We start from the raw sequence: 24,905 nt of genomic DNA on the forward strand, positions 1-24,905 counted from the left end.
TTTTGTATTTTTAGTAGAGATGAGGTTTCACCATGTTGGGCAGGCTGCTCTTGAACTCCTGACTTTGTGATCCGCCTGCCTTGGCCTCCCAAAGTGCTGGGATTACAGGCATGAGCCACCGGGCCCACCTACTTTTGGGTAATTTAAAATTCTAGGCCTATTATATAAATATTTTGGAATTTGAAATATTTGGAAGAGCAATCTGATAACTGCAATACATATTTTAACTAAGTTATACTTCTTACTCCAAGTAAATAAAGGATGCTGTGAAAAAAAAGAGATATTTTAGCAGCTTTTCTCCACTGAAGAAGAAAAAGAGGACAAAAAGAAAGAAGAAGAAAACATGCTGAAGTTTCATTATACTGTCCAAGAAAACAAAGGAATTGTTTCTTCTTTGAAAAGGAATGTTTTAGAGAAATATGCCTGTACCTTAGTTATCTAGACTGTGATGTTAAAGTAATCAACTAATGGAAATTCAATGCTAGCAGTGTGCTGATAAATGTTTAACAACCAGCTTTCTGAGGCGGGGGAGGGGGAGATGTCTGACTTACAGTGTTTGCCAATTTCTTTCTTTCTTTGTTTTTAGAGATGGGTCCATGTAGCCCAGGCTGGACCTCTGGGCTCAAGCAATCCTCCTGCCTCAGCCTCCCAAGTTGTTGAGACTACTGGCACACACCACCATGCCTGGCTTGTGTTTGCCAGTTTCTTAGTAAAATACTCCCATCATGGCTAGTTTCAAGCTACCAACATGATGTCACTGAACACGGAATTATGCTGCAATGCCAAGAATCACTCTCACTTGCTGGCTCCAACACATTGGAGTGTACAATTTATTTTCCTCTCCTATCTTGGATTTTACCACTCATTAAGCTAGTGGAGTATTATTTAAGAAAAAATTGGAAACTTACGTGGGCACATGGTTATCCCTATTGCAAAATTTGTATCACCTTTAAGTGAGTGACTTCAATTGTGAAAAGTATGTAATTCCAAAGGGACCTAAAGACAGCACCGATGCCTGTGGTAAATGCTGTTGTGGGCACATGCTCATCCTAAAGACAAATGATCCGATACATCCTCAAGGTGGTGGACCTGACAGTGCTAGTCTTTTTTGAAGGATAAGTTATGCATGTTCTCTTAGATGAGTGATCTCACCATAGAAGCTTCAGGTGGGCAGAACTGAAGTCACTAACACAAGTTCATTAGTTAAGCAAACATTTTACATGCAGAGCAGATTTACTCAGCACCATTGCCACATGCAGACCAGAAATGATCTCAATGTCAAGTCTAGTAAACGGAGAAAGTTCACTGTTGTATGCACAAGTTTTTCTCCAAAATGGACGGAAATAATTTGCTATAGTAATCTAAATCAAACACAATGCCCAAAATACTACTCAATTTAGTTCACTGTCGGCTCTGAATACACTCTTGGCTCTGAAAATAACACCAATGAATTTGTGGCAATTAAGATATTTGGTAACATTCATGATTTTTAAAAATATAGCTAAGATTAACTCTTACTAGAACCAGTCAACATCTGTCTTATAATTTTTAAGAGTGAGCTGTAGACATAAATGAGCAACTACTCAGCAGATACTTTCATGTCCTGGAAATCAATGCTACGTGACTGCAGGTTCCATGGAGGTCTTTTCTTACATTCTGACTCATATCCTGAATATTCTCCTAGTGGCCTTTCTATTCATTGTGACAACATTTACCCTGAAGTCGTCTGCAATGCCATCTCCTACTTTGGAAAGGTGTCCCATTTCATATGCTTCATCTTTGTATCTTCTTTGATTATATGAAATGCAGTGCAGAGTTCTACATGTACAGAACTTCAAAAAGAACAACACTGAAATGCTGATACAATGCCCATAATGACAACTGAATATGTCTGTAAATTGGCAATATCTGACCCTGTGATGTCTTGAGACTATGAAGGGCAGGGGCTTTATCCACAAAATCACAATCTGTAGACATGTGACAAATACTAATGTATCATACTGACTAAGACCTTTGGCTTTGAAGACAAGCTTCCGGCATTTGAGTTTCAATTCTGTCTACTACTAGCCATATGACTTTAGGAAAATCACTCAACCTCTCTGAGGCTGTTTCCTCATCTATAAAATGAGGAAAACCTACCTTGTAGGGGCTGCTGCTGAGAGTAAACTGAGAAAAGCCTCATAAAGCATTTAGAGCAGTTTCGAGAACATAACAACAATAAATGTTAGCTATTATTGTTATAAATGAGATATACAGATGAAATCGGAATGGACAGTTTAGTAAGCGTATACATTATGGCACTCACTTCCCAGATTTTGGCTATATTCTGCTTTTGGAAGGTGAAATTCAAAAGAGTGGTCTGGACTGTTTTGCAAACACTGTTTAAAACGGTGCTATTCTGACTGGAGTGCATTCAGCTACTATATGTTCTGAAAAATGTGTGCCAACCAGGGCATTGCTACAACCAACCAATGTATATCTTCTACTCATCAATCATAAGGGGAGACTACAGGAAGAGATTTGTAACTAACATCGTTGCCTTTAGATTTTTACCTTCACAGTACACCTTTCCTGTTGATACTATTATTCTTCTTCTTCCCACAAAAATTATCATATCTCTGTCCTCCATACTAGCTAATTTTGCTTACAGAAGAAAAAAATTAACTCCTGTTTCTCAAAGAACTGAAAACAGAATTAACATTCAATCCAGCAATCCCATTACTGGGTGTATATACAATGGAAAATGAATTGTTCTATCAAAAAGGCACATGGGCTCGTATGTTCATCACAGCACCGTTCACAATAACAAAGACATGGCTAGGTTCCCATCAATAGGAGATTGGAAAAGGAAAATGTGGTACACATACACCATGGAATACTACACAGCCAAGAAAAAGAATGAAATCATGTCCTTGGCAGCAACATGGATGCAGCTGGAGGCCATTATTCTAAGCAAATTAATGCAGCAACAGAAAACCAAATATCACATGTTCTCACTTAAAAATGGGAGCTAAACACTGGGTACAAATAGACACAAAGATGGGAACAATAAACACTGGGGATTTCAAAAGCAGGGAGGGACAGAGCAGGAAAAAGGGTTGAAAATCCATCTATTGGGTACTAAGTTCACTATTTGAGTGATGGGCACATTAGAAGGCCAAACCTCGGCATCACGCAATGTACCTGTGTGACAAACCTGTACATGTACTTCCTGAATCGAAAATTAAAACAAAAAAAATTAACTCCTTAATGTGATCCTCAAGATCCCCACTATCTGGCTTTAGCCTATGTTTCCAATTTGTTTGATTACTTTCTACCATAAACTCCATACTCTTATCAGACTTGATTATTCACCAAATTCACCATGTATTTTCATTTGTTCACTCATTCCTTTATTCATTTTATTCAAATACCTTACTTACTATATGCTAAAAACTTTGCTAAGTGTTAGGCATTAAAAATGTTTTATAAATGCATAGGCTTAGCTTTTATGGCACAATCTATTAATAGTAGCAAAGGTATGTAAACAACTATCATATAACAACAATGTGACAAAATCAGTAACAGTGGTGACTTGCCTATGAATTCCCATTTGAACCCTCAGGAACAAGCACTAGCTTTTGCTGGGGAAGCTGGAAAATGTTTCATAGAACATTTATGAACATTATGAACTTTATCTTCAGTTTTAAATCAGTAGGAGATTAAGTATTCAACAGGCAGATAACAGAAAATGTTTACCAGGCAAATAAAATTAAATACAGTATTGATACGAAAGTACTATGACATCTAAGGAAAAGCAAGCACTTCGGTGGGTGTGAAGTATATTTGTGGGAAAAAAGGTGGTAATGAAGGTTGTGGATAGACTGAAAAAGGCTGTGTATGCTGTGATGGACCAAGGTGTCTTCCATTTTTGTTTGGTTCACCCAGTAAGTTCTTCCACCCCTTTTCTTATGGTAACAGATCTTGCTGTCCTTGCTATGAAAGGAGGTTATCTGATCCAGGCTTGGACAATCCAGGCCAACAGTGGCTCAAATGATGTGCCCCTTTCTGAATCAAGGCCAGGAAAAAACTTTCCCTGTGACTGGCACAATCATTTTAAGAAAGATGTGCACTTTTTTTTTTTTTTGTGGCTAAGCAAGGGCTGCCTACAATTAGGTTATCTGCTCAGTAGAGAAAGCTTGTTTGCATTTGCAGAAAATGAGCCCACTATGAAAAAAGAAGAGCAAGCAGAGATGAGATACAAACAGAAAAAGAGTGAGTCCCAGGAAAGCTGAATTCTGTCCCAAAAAGGGAATACGGCCATGGTTCCTGGTATACTTCCTTCACTTCCTCAAGTGACCTGCAATATCTCAGCCACATGGGCCAATGAATTCTGACTTGTTTCAGTGAGTTTAAGTTCGGTTCCCACCATTTTCAATGGAAAGAGTCCTAACACATCTGCCATACTAAGAACTCTGTTTTATGTGGTAAGGCAATGGGAGCTGGAGAGAAACTTTAAGACATGAAATGTGTTTAAGCAGGTGAGCGATGGATCAAAGTGCACTAGAAAAGCAGATTCAATGGGCAGTACAGAAGATGGATTCGAGGAAGGCCACTTAGGCACTTCTTATGCCTTTCAAGAATGTGGTCCTTTATCTTTAGAGAATTTCTGACTACCAAAATAGTCCAGCAAGGCCCAGCTCACTTGACACCTCTTCTCTAGTGCCCTTCTGATCTCACCAGATGCCATGAATGGTCCTTTGTTCTGCATTCCCGCAGCACTTCACTTGTACCTTTGACATCCTAGTTCGCAAACTTCAGTGACTGTCAGAATCATCTAGAGGCTTGTTAAAACTAGATTGCTGGGCCCAACCTTGAGTGTTTCTGATTCAGGAGGTCTGGGGTGGGACCTGAGAATTCTAACAACTTCCAGGTGGTGCTGGACCTGTGGCCAGCTTTGAGAACTGCTGCTCTAACACATTTCATTGTAGCTGTCTTCTAGTTCACTTGCTTATCTGTGTCCCCCGCTCCACTAAACATTCCTTATGGATATTCTTGTTTTGTATTTTTTGAGACAGGGTCTTGCTCTGTCACTCAGGCTAGAGTGCAGTGGTGCAATCATGGCTCACTGGCACCTCAACCTCCTGTGCTCAAGAGATTCTCTGTCCCAGCCTCCTGAGTAGGTGGGACTACATGTGCACACCATGATGTCCAGCTAATTTTTTCATTTTTTTGTGGAGACAGGGTCTTGCTATGTTGCCTAGGCTGGTCTCAAACTCCTGACCTCAACTGATCCTCCTGCCTCAGCCTCCCAAAGTGCTGGTATTACAAGGTTGAGCCACCGCACCCAGCCAAGGGTTTTCTTATTCATCTTTGTATAGCCTTCAGTAGCTAACATAATGCTTTACACAAAATTGGTATTTGATATCTATTACTATGTGATTAACTATGGAGAAGAAATAAACATCTTATCATAATAAATTCTTTCAGTTACCATCCAAATAAAGTCTCTCAAAAAATAAACTGTGTAGGCCGGGCATGGTGGCTCATGCCTCTAATCCCAGCACTTTGGGAGGCCAAGGCGGGCAGATCACTGTACTCCAGCCTGGGCAACAGAGCGAGACTCTGTTTTAAAAAAGATAAATAAAACAAACAAACAAACAAACAATCAAACAAACTGTGTAACTAGAAAAGAACCAAAGGCAGAATATATCCTGACTTCCTTGGGGCTACCTAATTTTTTACTGCATCTTCTATCAGGGCAGGGTACAGGTAGCATTACCTTAGGCATCCAGTGACGTTGTAGAATATGTCAAAATCGAGCAAACCATTTGCTTTTGGGTAGTCTCCTTCAGGCCACCCAGAAAAGGGGATGATGATATTCTCCGTCAGCGTAAGCAATGCTTCCGTTATCATGAGATTCTTGAGTTTGTCATTAGATGACAAATTCCACAGCAAACCTAGAAAAGCACAGAGTTACCATGAAAACAGTGCAGGGTGGGACCAAAATGACCGCTGAAAAGTTCAGTTAAGGCCATCAACTCCAGGGCTATGACTAGTCATAAAAAAATTTGGGGGTGGGGGGGCCAGCCCCTTTCTCAACTGGAAGAACCCAATTAGAACTCATTAGATGGTGATGGAGGCTGACCCACATGAGCAATAAATACATGGCTTAGGTTACAAATTGTGCAGGTTTAAACTAATCAGATATACAAATAAAGGCCAGACATACTTAAGCATTTATTGCTGTTTCTCTTAAAGGGCCCTACCACAAAGCTGACCTGACCGGGATAATAAAGTCTGGGCTCACCAATAGGCAGGCTTAAAATGGTCCTATTGTAACTAAAACATCAACATTTTTAAAGAGTCATATTTTTTTCTCCCTTAGATACACATGGGAAAATATCTTCCCTGCCTCCTTCTCACTAACTGTAACTTTCACCTGACATTGTGCCTCCCGGTAAGAGCAGGGAAGGTCTGCAGAAAGCCTTTCTCCATGCCTGTCAACAGGAAGCTGATCAACATCACCAATTAATGTTATTGACTGCTACCCAATGACAGAATCACGTCCTCCAGCAATTTATTCTGGCTACCTCATGTATTCTTATGTTATAGTTTGGCAGTGAAGGAGAGACAAGAGCATCTTCCCTATCGGCCAACTTGCATGGCCTAAGTACTGCTTAAAGATTAGTACCCTATTTACTCATTAAATTTTCTCTTTCCTCTTGAATCCCCCATATTAAAGAGAAAGACCATATAGGCCAATCCAGAAGAAACTGAGATAATAGCATGTTGTACTTTACAAGGTATATACTGTGACATACAGACTGAGGCTGGGTACTGAGAGAAAATAGAAAGTGGCATATACATTTAGGATTTTTTTGTTTCTGAAATTTGGAGCTCGAATCCTTCTGATTCAGTGGAAGGAAGGCTGTACACCAATTGCTTGCTATTCCAGGGACTCCCAGCAGGTGTAAAGTTGCCTCGTCATCTTTCTTTCTTTTTTTTTCTATTGCCCATGCTGGAGTGCAGTGGCGGCTTGATCTCGGTTCATTGCAATCTCCACCTCCCAGGTTCAAGCGATGCTCCTGCCTCAGCCTCCCAAGTAGCTGGAATTACAGGTGCCCGCCACCATGCCTGACTAATTTTTCTATTTTTAATAGACATGGGTTTCACCATGTTGGCCAGGCTGGTTTCAAACTCCTGACCTCAAATGATCTGCTGCCTCAATCTCCCAAAGTGCTGGGATTACAGGCATGAGCCATTGCCTGGCCCGCCTCATCATCTTTCATACCGTAATAGGTTACACTAACTCACTAATGCCCAGGAAAAGGAGAAGAGGGGCAGAAAGAGAAGGGATGGATGACTCTTTCCTTTCTACCCTATCCTTCTCACTGCCCAGGCAAAAATTCCTACTTCTTTTTTCTTCACCCGAGATGGAGTACTGCTTTGTTGCCCAGGCTGGAGTGCGGTGGTGCGATCTCAGCTTCCCGAGTAGCTGGGATTACAGGCACACACCACCAAGTCTGGCTAATTTTTGTATTCTCAGTAGAGACAGGGTTTCACCATGTTGGCCAGGCTGGTCTCGAACTCTTTACCTGGTGATCCGCCCACCTCGGCCTCCCAAAGTGCTGGGATTACAGATGTGAGCCACTGTGCCTGGCCCAGCAATTCCTACTTCTTTTTTTTCTTTTTTTTTGAGACAGAATCTCACTCTGTCACCTAGGCTGGAGTGTAGTGGCACAATCTCGGCTCACTGCAACCTCTGCCTCCCGGGTTCAAGTGATTCTCCTGCCTCAGTCTCCTGAGTAGTTGGGATTACAGGCGCACACCACGACGCCCGGCTAATTTTTTTGTATTTTTAGTACAGACGGGGGGGTCTCACCATGTTGGTCAGGCTGGTCTCGAACTCCTGACCTCGTGATCCACCCGCCTTGGCCTCCCAAAGTGCTGGGATTACAGGCGTGAGCCACCGCGCCCGGCCAGCCATTCCTACTTCTTAAAATGACTGTATGGTCTGTGCAAAGGAAAAAGGAAGCACAGGTACTCAGGGCTGGCTCCTTTATGAACATAGCAAATGTGGCAGACTTGGCTCAACTATGTGGCAAACATCGCCTCCCCTGAAATAACAGTCTGTATAGTTAAAGCTTGGTAATTACTCAGCATACTTATATTTGGTCCAACCAATTAGAACACATTAGGCTTCATGCAGTCTTTTGGGCTTAAACAGTTTGCTTCTGCTGTGCACAGGTAGCTACTTTTTGAAACTGTAACCAGATTTCCACTGGAGCCTACACAGAGCTTCCATTAGATACAGTGACACTGGGTCTGGTGTCTTGTGAGAACTAGATTTCTGGCTTATGAGGAGGTATTTTCCTGATCAAACTAGCATTTGGGGTTAAGGAGCAGTGTCCCTCAGCCACAGGTTTTGCAACACAATGACTTCATTCCTCCCACTTCTCCTTAAGAGGCCCTGGAAGAGGGACAGATAAAACTCAGAAGGTGGTTGAAAACAATTTAAAGGCAAGTCTGAGGTTGAGTTTTGGTTACTAAGCTACAAAAGCAAGTTAGGAAGAAGAGAGAAATGAAGAAAAAAAAAAAGCTTCTTTAGTCCTAAATAAGCAAACAAATTAATAGTCTCTGCCTGCCAGAAGCTTAAGAATGTGAAGCATAATGACATTTCCTCCTTTTAAAAAGGACCACACAGGGCACTCAAAGGAAAAGTACACCTTACAATAAAAACCAGAGAGGATTAATTGGAACAAAGGGAGTGGAATTTTCCTTCAACAGTCAGTATCCTTCAGAGCTTGGCATGCTCCATTATTTCTACAAAAGTATATGATTTTGGAAGTTTCAGTATAATTTTAGAATTTCTAATATAGGATTTTACATAGAAATGTCATGCCTGTCAAATTTCTGGGTGGCATGAAAGCTGTGAAAGAACTAAGATGTTCAATAGAGATTCAGGATTACATATGCTTACACACACACACCCTCACACAAAATCAGTGAGTAACCAACTACAAACTGGGAAAATATGTACAGTATGAGATAAAAGGTTAATACTCTTAATATATAGAGTTCTTATAAATCACTAAAAAGTGAAACACCAGTAGAAAAATTGGGAAGGTACATAACACAAAACCAACTGATATTAGGAGCTAATGTACACAGGAATCCATGTTCTCTAGTAACTAAAGAAATGCAAATTTAAACAACTAGATATCATTTTCCATGACTAGAGGAGGCAAAACCAGAACCAATGAGTGGAAATTCTAAAGAAGGAGATTTTGGCTCACTGAAAGTATAAACTTCTAAGAGAGCTTTGAAGAAAACAGAAGGAACTACTTGTAAGACCCAGCTCTATCACTGGAGGGAATAAAAATTAGCTTATCTCTTATCAGAAAGTAGATGAGGGCTTTTACCCTGAAATTAAAGTGTTAGACTAGATGAGCAGTTTCCAAATGAGCCCGGTGACAAAACAGACTCACAGTCTTGGGCCATGCCCCAAATTTGCTGAGCCAGAATCTCAGGATGGAGTTCAGGAACTTATATTTTTTAAAAAAATTCCAGTTTTGGGCATGAGGAAACCAATGGACTAGATGATTCTGAATAGATGTCCCTTCAATGATCAGATTCTGGATTACCTAATATAATATTTACGGTTTGGGTTTTCATGTGTCTCATCTTTAACTGCTGGTCAATTTATTCATAGTGTTTTAATGTCTACTAGTATAGTTCTTTGTTGCAGATGGTCTGTCTGCCTGTAATTTTCTACTATGAGGCTCTCATTCTAGCCAAAAAGAAAGGGATCCGGACTCTGTTAAGGGATATAATTAGAATAATTATCAATTATAAGAGACAGTAACTGCATTATCCAGAAATTTACTGCCAACTGTGATGTTTGCAAAAAATAGCTAACCAGTAAAGGGATCTTAGATATTACAACTCATGTTAAATAATAATGACCTCGGCCGGGCGTGGTGGCTCACGCCTGTAATCCCAGCACTCTGGGAGGCCGAGGCGGGCGGATCACGAGGTCAGGAGATTGAGACCATCCTGGCTAACGTGGTAAAACCCCGTCTCTACTAAAAATACAAAAAAAATTAGCCAGGTGTGGTGGCGGGCGCCTGTAGTCCCAGCTACTCTGGAGGCTGAGGCAGGAGAATGGCGTGAACTCAGGAGGCAGGAGAATGGCGTGAACCCGGGAGGCAGAGCTTGCAGTGAGCCAAGATCATGCCACTGTACTCCAGCCTGGGCAACAGAGCGAGACTCCATCTCAAAAAAATAAATAAAAATTAAAAAAATAATAATAATGACCTCTAGGACAGAAAATACAGTAATTTAACAAATCTGCCTTAACACTTAGGCAGCAAAACTTACAAATTTTATGATTAAATAAATCCCTATCTTCAGTGAAAAAGAATGAGGAGGGAAAAGATGAGGACAATGACCGCTTGGACAAGGACAAGAAAGAAAACTGGTTCTTTTTAACCGTGTTTTTCAAAGTGGTCAAAGAGTGGGAGGAATTTTTTTTTTTTTTTTTCTTTTTTACAATTTCCCTTGTACAGATATACCCCTCCTTTCACCTAAATTTTGCAAATCTTAACTGGAATATCAGATTATTGAAACGGCCATGTTTGCCAAGTTATATATAAACCCAGGGTACCTTGTTACACATTATGAATGCAGAATAAAATAATATACAATTACTTAAAGAAAGTGCATAATAAATATTTTATAGCAAAACATTTTGAGTATTTTATTAAAATACAGCAATCCAATTAAGTACTTTTATAAAACATGCAGGGATTAATATGCAGTTTCAACACATTTCACTGACAATCACCCCTGACTCTTTCATATGTAATGAAAGAGGGATAAGAATCCCTGCTGCACTCTTATCATGACTTGTCCGTTTTAATCCAAGGTATATCCCTGCTCACTCCAGCTAATGCTCACTACTCAGTGACCTTGAAGATGAACTTCTGAGACCAAGATGTGCCGTTCTCATTTCAATTACGGGAACACTACCACACTCACTTAGTAAGGGAGAAAGAACAATCTCACCGGGGTGGGGGGAGTGGGGGTGTCTTTGATTCTGAAGTTCTTTCATTAGAAGAGAAGATCCTAGGCTACTACTGCAGAAGTAGAGCGAGAGATGAAGACAGCTTGAACCAAGGCAGAGACAAGAAGACAGAGGGGCCGGCGCAGTGGCTCACACCTGTAATCCCAACACTTTGGGAGGCCGAGGCCGGCAGATCACCTGAGGTCAGGAGTTCGAGACCAGCCTGACCAACACGGAGAAACCCCGTCTCTACTAAAAATACAAAATTAGCCAGGCATGGTGGCGCATGCCTGTAATCCCAGCTACTCGGAGGCTGAGGCAGGAGAATTGCTTGAACCTGGGAGGCAGAGGTTGCGGTGAGCTGAGATCGCACCATTGCATTCCAGCCTGGGTAACAAGAGTGAAACTCCTTCTCAAAAAAAAAAAAAAAAAAGAAGAGAGAGGAAGGGTGTCAAAGAGGAGCGAGGAAGAGCTCTCTGATCAGAGTCTCAAAGACAAGCCCCTTCTGAAAGACTATACAAATGAGTCATCACGTGCCTCAAAAGTAGGTGGTGAGCCAGCAAAACACTCAAATACAACTAGGTTCAAACCTGGGCTTTGTTCTTTACTATTTATGCAACCTTGGGCAATTTACTTAACCCCTCTGAGTCTCACACTGATCATATGTAAATCACCAATTATGCTTTCACCTCTTACGGAGTTGTCAGGAGAAACAGGGATAAAAAAACAGAAAGCCCTAGCTTAGTGACCAACACATAATAGGGGTTCAGAAAAAAAAAAAAAAGGTCTAAGAAATAGACCAGTAAGATTCACATATATACTTACTTTCTTTGTGTTTCTAAACAAAGAAATAAATATGTCTATATTAGGTTAACAATTTATTTCTGAGGCCCAGAAAGCCCTTATTTAGCTCTTCTATTAGTAGAGCCAAAGGGAGTAATTTAGAAGGATTTGTATCAGATGTTCAAATGTCTGTTCGGTTCAATTAGCATGTAATGAACACCCTCCAGTAGGGATGTTTGGCTTATACCAGAAATCCTGGGTGCTGCACAATCAACTTCCATTTATCAACTCTATAGATGATCTAATGATGCCTGAATGGTTTCATATAGCATCAACATCACAGAATGTTCTCTGATGTTAGTCTCCTATTGCCTATGTAGAGGAGGAAGCGTGATTCAATGGCTTGTTCCCTTGACACACACACACACACACACATGCAAGCACACACACACTTCCCAAGCTCTCTAACTACCAGGCACTCTAACTCCAAATCACGATATTTTCCATGTCTCCTCTAAATGACCGGCAGCTAGTTTCTTTCTGCCTCTTTGCCTTGCTAGTGATGCTCACTTTGTGAGGAATAACTTTCATCCTCCTTCAAAACACCAATCCAAAGCCTATTCCTCTTTTAAGGTCCACAATGAAACATAACCCCTTCAGGAAGTATTTCCTGACTATAAAACTAGTAGATGGGGAAACAAAATCCAATGCGGGTGCAGTGGCATGTCCCTGTAGTCCCAGCTACTCAGGAGGCTGAGGCAGGAGGATCTCATGAGCCCAGGAGACCAGCCTAGGCAGCACAGTGAGATCCCCATCCTTTAAAAAAAACAAAAACAAAAAAACCCCAAATCCACACCCTCCCTAGGCTATGATTCTCAGTACCTGACCCCTGAAAGCCACTCTGTAAATGTTGGTTAAATGAATGGAATCACTTTTAATTTCTACAGGCATTTTAATACAAATCATGGCTATGAAAAGAAATCCCTCATGGGACATGACAGAATGCTGGCAAGAGGGTAGCACGGTACTGGTCAGGCGCGGTGGCTCACGCCTGTAATCCTAGCACTTTGGGAGGTGGAGGCAGGTGGATGGCCTGAGGTCAGGAGCTCGAGACCAGCCTGACTAACGTGGCGAAACCCCGTCTCTACTAAAGATACAAAAAATTAGCTGGGCGTGGTGGTGGGCGCCTGTAATCCCAGCTACTTGGGAGACTGAGGCAGGGAGAACTGCTGGAACCCTGGAGGCAGAGGTTGCAGTGAGCTGAGATCATGCCACTGCACTCCAGCCTGGGCAACAGAGCAAGACTCCGTCTCAAAAAGAAAAAGAGAGTAGACAGAGTAGCATGGTACCTCACATAGTTTTATAACATTAAAATATATCAGAATTTAAAATGTGATATTTAGCAACATGTATACAGCTGGAGGTCATTATCCTAAGCAAATTAATGCAAAAACAAAAAATCAAATACCACATATTCTCACTTACAAATGGGAGCTAATCATTGGGGATACACGCACATAAAGATGAATAAAAGAGGGAGGAAAGGATGGGGGCAAGGGTTGAAAAACTATCTGTTGGGTATTATGCTGAGTACCTGGGTGACAGGACAATTCGTATCCCAAACCTCAGCATCACACAATATACCCATGTGACACACTTGAACACGTAACCCCATATCTAAAATGAATGTTGAATTTTTTTAAAATGTGATATTTTAAGATATAAAGCGAGTAGAGATAACATAATGACAAAATCTTTATAGAAAAATTAAACCTATTGTATAACTAAATGAAGTAGGTAGAAGAGCAAAATATATTCAATTCACTTTAAAACAATATTTGTGGAGTACTTCCTTTAAAAGTATTTACCAGAACACTGTCAACTATTACACATAGTTAATAAAAAGAAAAACCTCTTCTATGGTATATATTCTTTGAGCACTGGTTTCCTCACCTGTAAAATTGAGATATAACACCTGATAGTACCTAGAAACCCAAGGTTTTTGTGATAATTAAATTAGAAAATGTACGTATATCACTGAGACACTGAAGATATTTAACAAAAATTTACTGATGATTGCACTCAGTTATGCCTCCTGCAATCTTTGTTAATTTTTTTGAGATAAGGTCTCACTCTGTTGCCCAGGCTGGAGTACAGTGGTGCAATCATGGCTCACTGCACCAGCCTCAACCTCCTGGGCTCAAGCAATCCTCCCACCTCAGCCTCCCGAATAGCTGAGACTACAAGCACACACCACTAACACACCTGGCTAATTCTTTATTTTTCGTAGAGACAGGGTCCCACTATGTTGGCCAGGCTGGTCTCGAACTCCTGGGCTCAAGCAATCCTCCTGCCTTGGCCTCCCAAAGTGCTGGGATTACAGGCATGAGCTACTGCACCCAGCCCCTCCTGTACTCTTTGTACTATGTGCAGGGAACACAAGCGGAGAGCTGATGGTGATGGCGGGGAGAGTGCTTATTCTGGAACAAATCATTTTCTCTGGTTTAAATCATTTTCTCTGGAATAAATCATTTTCTCTTTTATCATACGATAAAAAAACAGTCGTTCATTTAAATGAAACTAGCCCCTTCTCTTCATGCTTAGAGGACATATTACTAACACTGCTGTTTTAATTCTATCTGATTAGTCCATCTCTCCAATTCATTGCATAAAAAGGAGACATTTGCTCAAATCAGTATTTGAACAAAAATATGAAGTAGAGAATTAAAAAAACAAACATATCCAGTTACTCTTTTCTTCTTTCTTTAAGGTTGCCGTGAGCTAAGGAGGTGGTACTGAGAGGAGTCCAGATAATGGAAAGATTGGAAAAAACAGTTTCTGATATTTGATTAAATTGATCCTCCACATTGGAAAACTATGTGACACTCCATTTCATTTTCTTTTTCTATAGATCCAGCAAGCTGGTTGTTGAGTAAATAATACAAACAACTGGGTGTGGCTCTTGTCAGTTTTCTTTAGAAGGTTTGGGACACCTAGGATAACAGTGAAATCCTACACGTTCTTAAACTACAAAGTGGGCTGTCAGTGAATTTAAGCAGAATTTTCATTGCAATGAGTCTTGTCAAGTTGTTTTTAAAGCCATTTAGTCAAAGGTGCATAGAGTTTCTAATTAAGAATATTAAGCAAAAGCCGCAGAACATTTTCCCCTTTAGAAAAAAGGAATTCAGGCTGGGCGCAGTGGCTCATGGCTCATGCCTGTAATCCCAGCACTTTGGGAGGCCGAGGCGGGCGGATCACGAGGTCAGGAGTTCGAGACCAGCCTGGCCAACATGGTGAAACTAAACTTTAGTAGAAACATGGTCTCTACTAAAAATACAAAAATTAGCCGGGTGTGGTAGCACATGCCTGTAATCCCAGCTACTAGGGAGGCTGAGGCAGAATTGCTTGAACCCCGGAGGCAAAGGTTGCAGTGAGCTGAGACTGCGCCACTGCACTTCAGCCTGGGTGATGGAGCAAGAGTCTGTCTCAAAAAAAAAAAAAAAAAGGAATTCGAATATGGCTCAAATTTGGAGTCTAAGCCAGCAGGTAACAATGTTCCTTTAAAGCCATCTCTAGCATAACAATGAGCCCATCAATCATTTGCTCCATGAAACTTAAGAAAAGGAGATGATGTAAGGCATCTGGCTGGAGCACAAATCTGTTAGGTTCTTCAATGTTCAGTAAGCACTACCTGTTATTTGTTTTTTAGTCTCCAAGTCTCTGGTTTGCTTCAGCACCTGGAGCAGCCGAGGTACCCCATTTAGTTCAGCCACCTCCAATTTGTTGTCATTGTCTTCAAATACTAAGTTTCTCAAGGCCCCACACACAGCTCGCTGAACATCTTCATACTGAACTTTTAGGAGCTGCAGAAGCTTGGGGATGCCACGAAGCTGGTTAACCTGGGGAAGAAGTAGATGCATATTTCTAATATTAATTTTGATGTGGCATCAAGGCATTCAATGTAATACAAATAGATGAAGTTTACTGATGCTGATTATAACCCTTCTTCATCAACAACTATGTGTAGCACAACTGAGGCTCTTGTAGAATATACCCTGGCTATAAGGCAGTATCTGTCATCAAGGAACTTATAGTAAATTTGGGAAGTTAAGACTGAAACCTAGGAAATAATTGCAGGGGAAGATTAAGTGATAAAGGGTACTAGTTAAACAAAGTTAAGTGATAAAAGCTTGGAGCATAATAGAAATGAAGAGAATTGAGAATCTAGGCAGTAAGGAGAGTTTTTTTATTAAAGAATCCAAAATTACGTACGTTTTTTCCTAAGACAAAACTTTATAGTCCATATAAAATGAATAGTATCACTTTCATTAACAGAAATAAAAATGCATTTACCATATCAACCTCAGTAGTAACGCAAACTAACCCTAATTCTTTTTTTTTTTTGAGACGCAGTCTCGCTCTGTCACCCAGGCTGGAGTGCAGTGGTGGGATGTCAGCTCACTGCAAGCTCCGCCTCCCAGGTTCACACCATTCTCCCGCCTCAGCCTCCCGAGTAGCTGGGACTACAGGCGCCAGCCACCATGCCTGGCTAATTTTTTGTATTTTTAGTAGAGATGGGGTTTCACCATGTTAGCCAGGATGGTCTCGATCTCCTGACCTTGTGATCTGCCTGCCTCAGCCTCCAAAGTGCTGGGATTACAGGCGTGAGCCACTGCGCCCGGCCACTAACCCTAAATTCTTATAATCAATTGCATGGAGTATTTTAAAAGACTTATAAAACTTATGCAAGCACTTTAAGCAGATAAAATAATTTTACACTTTTAAATGTGTTATTTAAAAAATATTCCTTCTATCCAAATACATAAGAAAGCGCATGCTATTAGAGAAAGGGCACAACCAGGAATGGGAAACAAATTGATGTAAGAAGGGGCCAAATAATCCTAATCTAAGCAGGGAGATTTTCTGTTTTAGTCAGAAAATATTATCTAAAGAAATTAAAGGTAGACACAGCGTTGGTGAAATAAAACATTAGGTTGTAGACTGAAGGCTTTCCTTCTCTTAGGCTTCCATTCACATCTGATTTTGAAACTTTTAAGCTGCCAAGAGCTGTTGGTAAAGATCTCATTTTAACTATCTTCATGCAGAAATTTTGAGGAAATAAGTTTTCATCAATGGGCATGAGCTTGCCTTTCAGATGAAGTTTGTCACTTAGGAAGGACACCCTAACTGCCAGCAGCTTATGCTCAGTGGAGAGCTGCACGCCTGGCCCAGGGCAGATTTGCATATTTTCTATGTACCAAGCTCTAGCCTCCCTTTCATAGACAGGTAAATGGTATTTAGGACACAGCCCTCCAATATTACATATTCCTTTGACAGGACTGGAGAAAAGACTAGAAAGGTGGAAATAAATATCAGAATTGTAAAACAATCTAAATAATAGCCACAACAATAACAACCACAGTCATCATCATAAAGCAAAAATTACAACTCCTCTCCCTCCTACTTCTAACATTAAGAAGCGTCAGTATAATGTTAGGAGTTTTATATACATTATCTAATTAATAGATTGCAAGAACCTTAAGAAGAAAGTACTCTTGATTCCTTTAAGGCTTCACTGGACATAATAAGGAGTAAATACTTCCACCTGCTGGCTCCCTTCTGAGGAGACATTTGCAGAACAAGAGACATGGGAGAGTGGCCACAGCAATTCTGTTGGACTGTGTCTAAAGCCATTTAAATGCATGATAAAGATTTCTTAGCTGGCGGGGCACGGTGGCTTATGCCTGTAATCCCAGCACTTTGGGAGGTCGAGGTGGGCGGATCATGAGGTCAGGAGTTCAAGACCAGCCTGGCCAACATAGTGAAACCCCATCTCTACTAAAAATACAAAAAAATTAGCCAGGCATGGTGGTGGGCACCTGTAATCCCAGCTACTTGGGAGGCTGAGGCAGGAGAATTGCTTGAACCCAGGAGGTGGAGCTTGCAGTGAGCAGAAATGGCACCGCTGCACTCTAGCTCGGGCGACAGTGTGAGACTCCATCTCAAAAAAAAGATTTCTTAGCTGTCAAGTAAATCTGGTCCAACAGATTATTTCATCACTTCATCTATTCCTATTACAGGCTAAGTATCCCTTATCTGAAAATCTGAAATCTGAAATACTTCAAAATCTGAAACTTTTTGAATGCTAACATAATGCTCCAAGGGAGTAATTCAGATCTTGGATTTTTGGATTAGGAATGCTCAACCAATGTAATGCAAATATTCCAAAATCTGAAAACCCCTAAATTCAAAATACTCCTGGTCTCAAGCATTTTGGATAAGTGATACTTAACCTGTATTACATTTCCTTAAACGAAAAAAAAAAAAAAACAAAATACACAATTTATGTTAAAACAATCTGTAATTCACGTTTTCCTAATTCTCTAATTTTTATTTCATGGTAAGGTTTTAAGGTAAATTCATACTTTTTTTTTTTTTTTTTTTTTGAGACGTTGTCTTGCTCTGTCGCCCAGGTTGGAGTGCAGTGACACAATCTTGGCTCATTGCAATCTCCGCCCTCTGGGTCAAGCAATTCTCCTGTCTCACTCAGCCTCCCTAATTGCTGGGATTACAGGCACGCCCTACCACACCCAGCTAATTTTTCTATTCTTAGTGGAGATGGGGTTTTGCCATGTTGGCCAGGCTGGTCTCGAATTCCTGACCTCAAGTGATCCACCTATCTTGGCCTCCCAAAGTGCTAGGATTACAGGTGTGAGCCACCGCGCCCAGCCGGCTTCCTCCTTTTAATAAGTTAAACTACAGAAAGAAAGGCCTTGACTGGCAAAATAGCACTGTGGGATATATACCCGTGTCTTCTGGGTGAGATCTGTTATTCTGTTACCATGCCACAGTGCCTGTTTTTAAGTTTTTGAGAAAATATAAGTTCATAATATAAATTCACACTTTATAAGCTTCATGAATGCCAGGTAGACCAAATCCTCCCAGTAGCAGTATACATATCAGATGCAAAAACAAAATCCTATTTGTCCTGAGGTACTTTGGAAGCTTTAGAAATATTTTATTAACTTAATTCATAATTTATAAGTTGCTTTCTTCAAAATATGATGGGAAATGACTTACTGGCCATATTGCATTTCAAGCTGAAATGATAGAATTAGTAAGAAGTGGCATACAGAAGCCTCCCCAGCTCAGACCTGCTCCCTTACCCTGTCACCTTTATCACTTTGGCTTTCAGCACTTGCTCTAGCCCGGAAAGAGAGAACTATAGACACACCAGTGCTCAGATAAAGGCCGAAATCCGGCTACAGCTCTACTTACTGTAAAACTCGACTCCCTAGTGTCTGGCACTTATCCCAAGCTTAAAAATAGACTTTAGTTGCTTTCATCCATTTTATCAAGCAAATGGATATAAATCCTGCTAAATGCAAAAAGTTAATGACCTTCTCCTTGCATGTAACTAGAAGATGGTAGGTGATGAATCCTATCCACATTAGGACCAATGTCAAATATGCTGCTCTTGTCCCTTAACATTCAGTGAAGCAGCTGGAACCAGGGAGGTTTGATGAGTTTCCCAATTATACTGAATCCTCAGGGTATTTTTCCCTCCTTTGGGAAAAGGAAAAAAGAAATAGACTACCATGAATGTTTCAGAACTTCAAAAAAGTTCTCATTTGAGTTCGTTTCTAAATACATGAAAGGGCAGAGTTACATATGAGAATTTTAACTCTCTCTGTGGCTTTATTCTATCTTCCCTGTCAATTATAAAATAAGTAAATGATGAGGACTTCTGGTTGCAAATAAGCATAGGGAACACACAGCCTCTGCTGAGGCAAAGGCTCTCTCCAGACCTGGAGCCTTTGCTCTCGCTTCCTCCTCCTGTCTGGAAGGTTCAGTCCACTCTGCCTCTCTTCTGGCAAAGCCCTACTCATCCTGTGGGATCCAGCTCAAATGTCACCTCCTCTATGAAATGTCACTCCCTTTCTCTGCTTTCCTTCCCATTAGAATTAATCACTCCCTGTAAACTGGCATAACCTTTCAGGAAGGCAAGTGGCAATATGTGTCAAAACTTTTAAAATATTCACTTCTAGTAACTTTTATTGGGAAACAATGTGAAATGAAGACAGAGACTAACATGCAAAAATAGTGACTACATCTTTTATAATAGCAGAAAATAAGAAACCATTAACATCCAGCAATGGGGGAAGACTGGTTGATGGTTGTCACATACCCACATGTTGAGGTATCCACGGGAGAGGCAGAGCTGACAGGCACTTTATTAGCCATACAGTTCCCTCATTAGTCAAATGGGAATTACTGTGTAAGATGAGCAGTTACATGTCAGGCACACAGTAGTTACTCAACACAAGGTAGCAACTACCATCACCTTTAAAAATGTTAACTGAAATTTATAAAATATTAATACTATAAAAATTCATATGTCATTTAAAAAATGGAATAAGGCCGGGCATGATGGCTCACGCCTGTAATCCCAGCACTTTGGAAGGCTGAGGCAGGTCAGATCACTTGAGGTCAGGAGCTCGAGACCAGCCTGGCCAACATAGTGAAACCCCGTCTCTACTAAAAATACAAAAAATTAGCTGGGCGTAGTGGCGCAAGCCTGTAATCCCAGCTACTGGGGAGGCTGAGGCAGAAGAATTGCTTGAACCCGGGAGGCAGAGGTTGCAGTGAGCCGAGATCGAGCCTCTGCACTCCAGCCTGGGCGACAGAGCGAGACTCCATCTCAAAAAAAAAAAAAAAAAGGAAGAAAATATCTATGAATTTCTACTCATAAACACAGGCCAAAAGGAAATGAGATTGGGGAATTTGGGAGAAGTGTTAAATGTATGAATAATAAATAGGATCTGCCATTTTCTATGTTTTCAAATAATGAGCCTGTATTTCTGTACACTTTTAAAAATCGAAATAAATTTTTTTTTTATGGGGACAAAGAAAGCTATGCAATTTGATTGAAGATATGTAAATATATGCATTAAAAATTAGAGAACAAAACCAAAATGATAATGGTGAGATTATGGGTGCATTTTCTTTTTTGTTTTTTAATTTCTCAAATTTCTTATCAAAAACTTGAATTTGTTTTATAATAAGTTTTTGCAAGACATTTATGGCAGTAACTACTTCAGTGATGAGATATGAAACAGGCATGAAAATAAGGCCATGTTAAGAAGGGTCTTACAGACTAAATTATGGGATTTGTCTTTTATCCTGCAGGCAATGGGGGCAGTTATTGGAAAGGTCTCCCTGGGGGCTGTGAGGCATGAGACTATTAGGAATGGATAAGAATGGAGACAGGGATGTTAATCTGGAGAAAGCTGGATTAACAGAAGATGGTGCTGGGACCAAGACAGTATCTCTGAGTAGGGAGGGAAAGATGTGGGTAGATTCCAAATACTTTTAGAAGTAGCATTAATAGGACCTGAAGACTGAGTGACTATGAGAGGTAAGGAAAAAAGAAGGTTCACCGCATGTTCTCACTCATAGGTGGGAACTGAACAATGAGAACACTTGCACACAGGATGGGGAACATCACACACTGGGGCCTGTCATGGGGTGGCGGGAAGGGGGAGGGATAGCATTAGGAGATATACCTAATGTAAATGACGGGTTAATGGGTGCAGCACACCAACATGGCATACGTATACATATGTAACAAACCTGCATGTTGTGCACATGTACCCTAGAACTTAAAGTATAATTAAAAAAAAAAAAAGAAGATTCAAAGAGTATTGAAGTTTTGGTGTCAAATTACCTGGGTGAACTACCCTCCTACCATTCACTCTGACAGGGAACAATATGCTCGGAGTTATTGCCTTGGGGCAGGCAGTGCACCATTATCTGACTGCATTCTCAGGACAACTCTTGGTAGAACTATTTCCACTTTGTAAGTAAGAAAGCTAAAGCTCAGAGAAGTAAAATATCTTGCCCAAGGGCACCTATGTAATTAGGGTGCTGGGATTCAAACTCAGCTAGCAGTGACTCTTCAGAGTCCATAATTAAACCACCAATGTCCTGCCTCCCAGCCCAACAGGACAGAGGGAGGGTTGGAGAGTAGAGAAGAAAAGCAAAAGAAGATAATATGTTCAGGCCAGGCGCGATGGCTCACGTCTGTAATCCTAGCAATTTGGGAGGCCAAGGTGGGAAGATTGCTTAAGCCCAGGAGTTTGAGACCAGCCTGGGCAATGCAGGGAGATCCCATCTGCACAAAAAATGTTTAAAAATTAGCTGGGCACAGTGGCATGCACCTTTAGTCTCAGCTACTTGGGAGGCTGAGACAGGAGGATTGCTTGAGCTCAGAAGGTCGAGGCTGCAGTGAGCCATGATAGTGCCACTGCACTCCAGCCTGGGCAACAGAGTGAGAACATGTCTCAGAAAAAAAAAAAAAAAAAAAAAAAAGAGAGAGAGAGAGATCAACAGCATCAAACACAAAGAATCCTAATCAAACAAAATGAGGACTGAAAAGCTGCTACTGGTTTTAAAAGTATGATGATTTAAAATTTTGATCTCTATGTCCAAATTATAATTTTCTTTTATACATACATTTAAAAACTATAGCACCATGTTTAATCTAAGAAGGATTTTTCAAATGTTCTTGGGTTATGATATTATAATTCTTAGATTTTCTATGAAGCATATACATTTTCAGGTTTGCATATAATTTTCATGTTTCATCATTCTCAAAACCAGTCTTTCTTCTACCTTTATCTCCAAGTGACAGTCAAGCCAGCAAGCACAACTTCAATCCTATGTATAAGCAAAATGATATTTTTAATCAAATTAGTAATTTAAGAGAGAGCAGAAATCTAGCCCAACTTGGGAAACAGAATAAAAATCCCGGTAATTTGTACTACGAAATCGAAGCATACGTAATGATGCCCAGTTTTTATAAACTGGGAATAGGCCCTGGTGTGGTGGCTCATGCCTATAATGCCAGCACTTTGAGAGGCCGAGGTGAGAAGACTGCTTGAGCCCAGGGGTTTGTGACCAGCTGGGAACACAGGGAGATCCCATCTCTACAAAAAAAAAAAAAAAAAAAAAAAAAAAATACGCCCCAAAAAACCAGGAATAAAAGATTTAAAGATTTATCTCTGACTAGCTATTAAAGGATCAATATTCAGCCCCATTCCCTTCACCGTATAAAGAATATTCATCACTAGCTAAATGTCTTCTAAAATCCTTATTCATTCTTCCTACGGAACAAATAGGCAAAGCGTCAGTGAGAAATGCTCCATAATTATACAACTTTTGAAATGGCAAAGTCTAGATGTAGGGATAGGTCTTTTAAAGCAATATCTAAAATACAGACATCGAGATGAAAAATATTTAGTTTGATCTCACAAGAATTTTAAAATCCTGCATGATGAAAGATACAAAAAACAAAGTTAAAAACAACAAAAATAAAGCAAGAGAACTATTTGCCACATATGTAACAACAAATTAGTATGTGTAATATGTAAAGAACTGTAAATCATTAAGAAAGAGATATATCTTAGTAGAAAAAATACACAATGGATTAAAAATGACAATTCACTGAAGAAATACAAAGTCAAAAACCACACCAAAAGTTGCTCAACTTCATGAATAATTAATGAAATGCAAGTGAAAAAAAAATCAGCAGAAGCTCTTTTGTGTGACCCTTACTTGACTGACCTGCAAGGCTAACCAACAACATTCTCTTTTCCCTCTGTGAAACCTCCTTGATTCTCAGAGTACTATCAAAGCTGGTAGGTTACTCTATTTGAGCCTTTGCACTTCTATTTCTACCAATTGAGTTACATGTTTACCAATAGTAATTTAGGTTTGCTTCCCAGGGTATTTATGTCAATTGTATTTGTTGTAATTATGTAATTTACTTACCTATTCTATAAATGGATGAAATATAAGTATAGAAAGAGTACTTATTTCTCTGAAAATTAACTTGAATGCTTTAGAAAGACTAGATAAAGGTGAAAAGCTTAAGAGAGCTCTGTAATTAGTGATGGATAGAATTAATGTAAGAGACCAGGATTTGAACTCAGATGAATTAGTTCCATTAAGTTCTCATTACACTTTAAACTTAAACTAAAAATGGCAGATGATATATAATGGGCATAGTTTATGCATACAAGACGATGACAAATTCTATAAAAGGGTTTATTTTATCATTTAAAAAAATATTTTTCTCAATAACTTTTTTGTGTGTGTATGTGTGTGTGACAGAGTCTCTCTCTGTTGCCCAGGCTGAAGTACACTGGCATGATCTTGGCTCACTGCAACCTCTGCCTCCTGGGTTCAAGATATCCTCCTGCCTCTGCCTTCTGAGTAGCTGGGACTACAGGTGCATGCCACCACGCCAGTTAATTCTTGTATTTTTAGTACAGATGGGGTTTCACCATGGTAGCCAGGCTGGTCTTGAACTCCTGATCTCAGGTGATCTGCCCGCCTTGGCCTCCCAAAGTTCTGGGATTACAGGTATGAGCCACAGCACCTGGCCCTCAATAACTCTTTGATTGGACAACTATTAGTCTTGATTTCAAATATAAGAAAATTTCTATGATAATGAAATGCCTATTTTTGCTTATCAGATTAACAAAAACAAACAAAAGAATAATACCTTGTGGTAGTAATGGTACATGGAAATGAACACTCTGATAAAATGTTGATGGGAGTGTAAATTTGTACAATTTTTGGGAGGACTTATTGGGGAGCTATTTACCAAAATTAAAAATGACTCGATAGTAATTAACAACTCAACTTACCTACTGCCTGAAACAAAAATTGGACAAAACATACAATGGTTTCAATAACTGAAAATGAGTAAATGATGGATAGCAATCCCTTAGATATCACTGCCTCGGGAGAGTTCCCAGGCTATGGGGCAGTGAGAGAAAACTTAAGTGAAACTCAACAGAGTTGAGGGCACAGAGCTCAGAGTTTGAGAAGACCAAAGGGGCTAATTTTTGTAGAAAAGAGTACCACAGAGAAAAGAGCTGAACAGAAAGAGAACTCCTGAGATCTGCAGAGGACCTGCCTGCTAGTATTCAGTAGAGTATTAATTAGTACATGTGGTATGAGGAAACTGTCTGAGGCCAGGGAAATAATCATCCAAAAGGATTTAAGG

General features: G+C 40.2%; 1 protein-coding gene across 1 annotated transcript in view; it reads right to left on the reverse strand.

Moving 5' to 3' along the window:
• Positions 1-24,905, reverse strand: part of PKP2 (plakophilin 2) — a 105,830-nt gene that overhangs the window by 44,369 nt on the left and 36,556 nt on the right. Inside the window, exons 5-6 of the mRNA XM_054444306.2 lie at positions 15,522-15,729; positions 5,762-5,939 (exon numbers count right to left, since the gene is read on the reverse strand). Of these exons, the coding sequence (XP_054300281.1) occupies positions 5,762-5,939; positions 15,522-15,729 (386 nt within the window). The remainder of the gene's footprint in view (positions 1-5,761; positions 5,940-15,521; positions 15,730-24,905) is intronic.

This window comes from Pongo pygmaeus, chromosome 10, assembly GCF_028885625.2.
Source record: "Pongo pygmaeus isolate AG05252 chromosome 10, NHGRI_mPonPyg2-v2.0_pri, whole genome shotgun sequence".
In the NCBI taxonomy this organism is placed as follows: domain Eukaryota; kingdom Metazoa; phylum Chordata; class Mammalia; order Primates; family Hominidae; genus Pongo; species Pongo pygmaeus.